The 6,000-nt window shown below is 31.6% G+C and overlaps 3 protein-coding genes across 5 annotated transcripts in view; 1 reads left to right on the forward strand and 2 right to left on the reverse strand.

Moving 5' to 3' along the window:
• LOC142352238 (uncharacterized) overlaps positions 1–1,064 on the reverse strand; it is a 32,388-nt gene extending 31,324 nt beyond the window's left edge. Inside the window, exon 1 of the mRNA XM_075404701.1 lies at positions 537–1,064. Coding sequence (XP_075260816.1) covers positions 537–907 — 371 coding nt within the window. The 5' untranslated portion in view covers positions 908–1,064. The remainder of the gene's footprint in view (positions 1–536) is intronic.
• Positions 1–6,000, reverse strand: part of LOC142352233 (sec1 family domain-containing protein 1-like) — a 354,741-nt gene that overhangs the window by 318,306 nt on the left and 30,435 nt on the right. The gene's annotated exons all lie outside the window — the stretch shown is intronic.
• LOC142352240 (uncharacterized) overlaps positions 1–6,000 on the forward strand; it is a 52,088-nt gene that overhangs the window by 14,890 nt on the left and 31,198 nt on the right. The window lies entirely within an intron of this gene.

Below are 6,000 nucleotides of genomic sequence, written 5' to 3' on the forward strand. Positions count from 1 at the left end.
AGGTGAATTTGTTGCCCAAAACTTTTGTCGAAACCATTTCAAAAGTGAAAAATAAACAAGTTTTTGTTAAAGAGAAATTGGCTTGACTTCCAACAATTTCCTGTTTTCTTTGCTAAAGATCAATTAGTTGCCTGATAAATTTTGTCTGAGAGGACTGGATAATTTGAAAAAAATGATTCTTCAACTAAACTTAAAAAGCAATTATATTTATTTTAAACCGGGTATCAATTTTATTTTGACTGAGAAACTCATTTTGAAAACTTTTGACTATTTTTGCAGACAAATTTGATATATACTGGTCAACAGAGGCCATCTCTTAAGGAACTACTGGTCAAACAAATTCATCAACGCTCAAATGCATTGAAAACTCTAAAACATCCCGACATCATGAGTCAAAAATGGTCATAATGCTCACAAAAAAGTTTACTTCTATAAAAGAAATTATTGGTAAAAAGAACTCATTTCCGAACCGCTTCTAAATTTTTTTGACGAGTTTTCCTAAATGGTGGGGAAAGATCTGTTCAGATATTCCTAACCTTTTGTTGCCGTAAACAGTCTTCATCTCTTCCATTATTTTGGCCCTTCTTTCTGACTTTGACCTCTTGTACTTCTGCATAAAGATCTCGGTGTTCGGGTTAAATGGAACATCTTGATCGTACTTCGGGCAAAGTGACACTGGGAAATCATTTTTAGATCCGGCGTTGGGACCGGGTTGCAAATCCAGTTTGTCAAAACCATCATTTTGGTTGGGGGAACTAATTTGGAGTGGATTGAAAGCATAAGAGTTTTCAACTTTGAAAATAAACTGGCTAATCATCGGTTTTAAATCTTTTCTTTTCTCTTCGCCTGTTTTTAGATCGAACTCCAAGTTTCTCAACGAAGACTTCTTTACAAAAGCCAAAGTCATTTTGAAACCATTAAAACGACGCTAAGATTAGTTCAAGTTTTCGTTAACTGCAGTTATTGTAAAATTTAATACAATGTTGTTATTGGAAAGGGGCTGTTGTATCGTGCTGATTAGATTAGCTAAATTAAACCAGTTTTTAAAGAGCAAGTTTTAAAGTTGACAAATATTGTACAGGTAATATAACAATCAATGGTCGCATTATACTGTAATGTTTTAAGAACGGTTATTAACTTTATATAGAGAGCGTGTTTTATGAACTCTTTATAATCGCAAGTTTATTATCATAAAATAATTTATCGACTAATGTTTATGGCGGTACTGATCATTTTTTATGGCGAGAGTTTAAAAATAGCTGGATGAATTTAGCAAAGGCTGCTTTAAATTTTCTATGGGTCTGGGGTCTTCCCCCATCATATTCTCTATAGTTCCCCACACTAAACTAAGTTAAAGTAATTATACCCTAACAGAGTTAAGGTTAAAACGTTGAAATAAACATAACCTTAGCTTTACCTGAATTTTAGCGAAGGTAAAAATATAACTTAACTATGTTAAGGTAAGGTTACTTTGTTTTCAATTTTGTACCGTATCGAGGACACAAATGGGATCTTTTCAACAATTGCCCCTCACCCCCTTTGCAAAAGGGGTGGCTATTCTTGAATAGAATTTAAGCGAGCCATTTATTAACCAATCAGAGACGACTAATAATTTTCCACGCATGCACATACTATGTTAAATTGAATAGAATAAAATAAGCCAAGGTATGGCAACTAGCCGATCCGGAATACAAAGCGAAAAGAATTTCCGACTGGCGGGTCGGTGGGCGCTGTAACCGACCCGCAATAACCGACCCGCAATTTCCGGATTACATCCCACAGCGCATGAGAGGCATGACCATGAACAGCGGTCCGCAATTGCGCTTAAACTAATATTCGTTTAAACTATCTAAACTGTAGGCCAATTAATATCGTGGTAAAGTATAGCACCGAAGGGGTGGCGATTCTCTACTAGGTACCAAAGGGAGCCATTTGTTGAAAAGATCCCACAATGCACGTTTGAGTAAAAATCGATGACAAATTGTTACTTTTTTAGGAAACTTTTACTTTCAGTAGGATATTTCATCAACACAGCCAAAAAAATGTAAACAAACATTGTGTTGAGCAGTCATAAAACAAAGTGAGTTCACAATTGATCAAATCAATGTAGATAACTGTTCATTGCTTAATTTAACTGTGTTAGTTACACAAATAAAATATATCTCAAAAAGCCCACCAATGCTGATAACAAAAAATTCATGGTTGATTTACTGCAGATAAATCTTTCTAAAACTTATGTCAATTTTCTATATTCTTTTCAACCTAATAGAAATCGGTTGTGTTAATTATGATGTTCCAGATTGCAAAGATCTATTTTAATAAAATTGTCTAAAGTTTCTACTAATCCCAATTTGTAGATTAAATGCCAATTGAAATGCTAATAGATCTGACTATTATCGCGTTTTGTATTAAAAGCTGTATATATATATATATATATATATATATATATATATATATATATATATAAAGTTCAATCTCTATATGTTTGTTTCTTGAAGAAGCACTTTCTCTTTGACTTCATGAGATCAGTAAAAACGATATTACTGTAACTACAGTAACTCTTTCACAACTTTATTTGTCAATTTTTTGCATTCGATTTTTTAGTTTAACTTGCTTGGTGGAAGAAAATCAAATAAAACCAATGTCTTCAGTAGAGTTTTCGACATTTCTAAACAAAAATGTGAATGGCTTTCCAGGTGAACTCAGCATCTTGCACGATTCCTGCGATTATCTTGCAAGATTCTTGATTAGCTAGTACAATCTATAAATGTAGAACCTCTACAAAATGTGTATTTAAAATTTTCTATTTTGTATGAAACTACTACATTTTTTGTTAATTGCTTTTTCGATGGTGGTTAACTTTTTGGAACAACTGTGATGCTGCGTGGACTTGAAAACTGGTTCGTGTTCCTAGCGACAATCAAAAGAAATCAATATATGTCTTATAAAACAGTCGCCATTGTCCACGTTTATATTTCGACCAGAATTAGATTCTGACCACCTACCCAAAAATGGGAGCGTGGTCCCTTTTTGAAGCAATACAACAAGTATCATTATTTTCTTTCAAAAGGCTTCCAATTCTGCAAACAGAAAACAGTGATCAAGCTGTCTTTTTTTTGCAAAATTGAAACTATATTGTTTTTAGATTTGAAATTTCAAATACAAGCCTATGTTGGCTTCTAATTTGATAGAATTTATTTTTAATTAATTGGAGTACGTTTTAATATTCTTTTAAGTTCGGCAACTTTTTTATTGTGTTTTTTAAAGTGGAATAATTGATGCCCATTTACAAACAAAAAATGCGTTTTGTTGTAATTTTCTTCCGATTCACCAGTTTTTTTGTTCACACTGGGTTCCATTCACTTGTATCTAATTGGCTGAAAAAGAGGTTTTGTCAGTGTTGGTTGTTGGAAAAATTGCAATGAGGCTTAGAAAAAATTTGTTCATTTTTCTGGATTGAATATTGTTTACCGATCATTAACGCTTAGTTTTTGTTAACTTTTGTGATATTTTTTTTGCTGACTGGAATTGAGTTTTTTTTGTAAATCGTCTAGAAAAGCCAACCCTTCCAAATTTTGAATTAAGATCGTTTGTTTTTAAAGACGAATACCTTCCTTCTCTCGAGCGAATCTTTGGCTTCCTAATATAGGATATTATTTCTAGTGAACGCTTCTATGATTTAATTTTTGCCACGATTGTGTAATCAAAAGTTCTAATTCAATGAAGAAGTAAAAGCGTTTGTTAGTCCCTACTCTTCAGACCCTAACGCTTCAAGCTATTAATTTCAAACAACCGGTCTCTGCAGAATAGTAACGATACTAGTTTTGAGCAAAACGCAAATTATGACAACAATGATCAAAAGTTGAAATTATAATGACAATTCAATGAGTACTTCTGAACTGTAAATCAATCTTTTTTAAAGAGTTCATTTAAGTGCTGTTGTCAAACTTTTTGATCTGAAAAGAGTATGATTGACATCAATGCTGACGAATAGTGGGAAAAGTCGGAGAATGTTTTTAGAGGTCTTTTTAATAAAAAGATCTGTGTTTTCTTTTGTTTATCTTTTTTGTTGATATTTATATTATGTCCTTTGTCTTTAATCATTTCCACGTTCACTCTTATAAATAGTTATTTTTTTGCTTTTGTGTTTGTTTTAACCACACTCACTTGAGAAAATAACTAAAATTCAATCCAAATATCAAAAAAGTTAGAAAGTACTGTGTTCATCAAGTTTCTCCTTTAGAGATTTTCGAGAACAATTTTCAGTCATTCACTGTCTACCGAAGTCTTTTGTTGAAATTTCGATATTTCAATAAAAACTAAACAGAACATGAATTAAAATTTTGTAATTAAATCGCTATATTTTTGAGATCTTTGTTTTTCTATTGTGTTTATAAAATCCATTTTAGTTTATTTTTGCCGCCATGAAAAGACATGAAAACTTGGAAATATCTGAAAACGGTTTCGGTAAAAAAAAATAAAAAGTCGGAATAGAAACAATGGTTGAAGTTATTCTTTTTCTCATTTTTTTCAAATGTATATGCACTGTACGTCGCTTTCAAATTTTAGTGATACAGGTACTCTTCAATTCTACAGTGAAATGTAACATCCTACATACTAAAAACTAAGTTCTTAATGGGAGTTTTCGGACTTATCTATTCTTCGAATTGCTTAGATTTTTCGTTAAAAATGACGTGAAATAAATTATCAAAGACTTATCTCTTTCTTTTTTTAAGAAAATTTGTCTGTTTTTTTCGAAGACTGTGAATGCGTCAAGCCGCTTGAACTGCTTGCTTGTTGGTTTGTATATAAATCGATTACCCGAAAGAAGTTTAGTTCAAATTGCAGAAGGTTGAAAAAAAATTCTTTTCAGAGACTTTCTCATTTTTATTATCAAATTTATCTTTCATATGTTGTCTTTTATAATCCTCGCCATTGATCTTTTTTAACAAATTAAAAAATTGTTGGATGCATAGATTTTTGCTAATCAAATTTAGAATCTAGATTTGCAAAACAACGGTTTTTCAGTTTTTCGATTCATAATTGAAAATTAATAATTGATTGAAAAAAGAGTACCTCGAAGATTTTTTACTCTCAATTCTGAGAAAAAAACTTTGGAACACTTCGGAACAAAAATTGAACTAACTCTTGTACTTATTTGTTAATACTTTAAAAACCATCTCTACTGATAGTTTAATCTGATTAATCATCACGTTGACCCAAAAATCGGCAGGAACAATTGTCATTCGTTGCAAACGCGAATTACTGAATGTCTTTTTTTCAAATTTTTACTGTTTTTTCGATGTTAAATGAACCATCAAATCATTATTATTAGTTTTTCGCTTGCCTTTTTCAAAGTGATATTTCTAAGTGAGTAAAGATTGTGAAATTATGCGATAACTCCATGTTGAATTCGCTCTTTTTCGGCCGTCTTTTTTCAAAGGTTTTTGCGAATTTTCTGTCATTTTGAAATCTTAGAAGTATAATTCACCTTTTTTGCTTGATATTTTTTGGGCATTTTCAAGACGTAAATGTAACATCAGGGACTAAAAGTTTAGACTAAAACCCATTTCCAGGTCCGTATTGATCTCTGTTAACAGAAATTCTCAACTGATGTCAGTTGTAATTCTTTACAGGCACAAAAGTTGTTGTGGCGATGATTAAAGTACCTCTTACATCGTTAACCTTTTCACTCGACATTGTCAATACGTATATTTCAGATTAAACATTTAGATAGGCTTTTACTTTACTTGTTTCAAAAAAACTGTAGGGCTTGATCATTCAACTGAAGAATAAAGCAAGGGAATGAATTAGTCATCTAGTCATCAGCAATTTGACGCTTGCAATTTTTATTGTTAAAGATTGGAAAAAATTCTCAACAACTGTCAGGATAATATCCTTGTGAATAGAATAATTTTAAATTTTTATAGGACGATTGCTAATTTGTAAAATTTGTTTCATCAGAGTTGAAACGCTGAAAATCAATGGACCTATTAGTAT

The sequence above is a fragment of the Convolutriloba macropyga genome, chromosome 13 (assembly GCF_964194025.1).
Source record: "Convolutriloba macropyga chromosome 13, txConMacr16.3, whole genome shotgun sequence".
Classification (NCBI taxonomy): Eukaryota; Metazoa; Xenacoelomorpha; order Acoela; family Convolutidae; genus Convolutriloba; species Convolutriloba macropyga.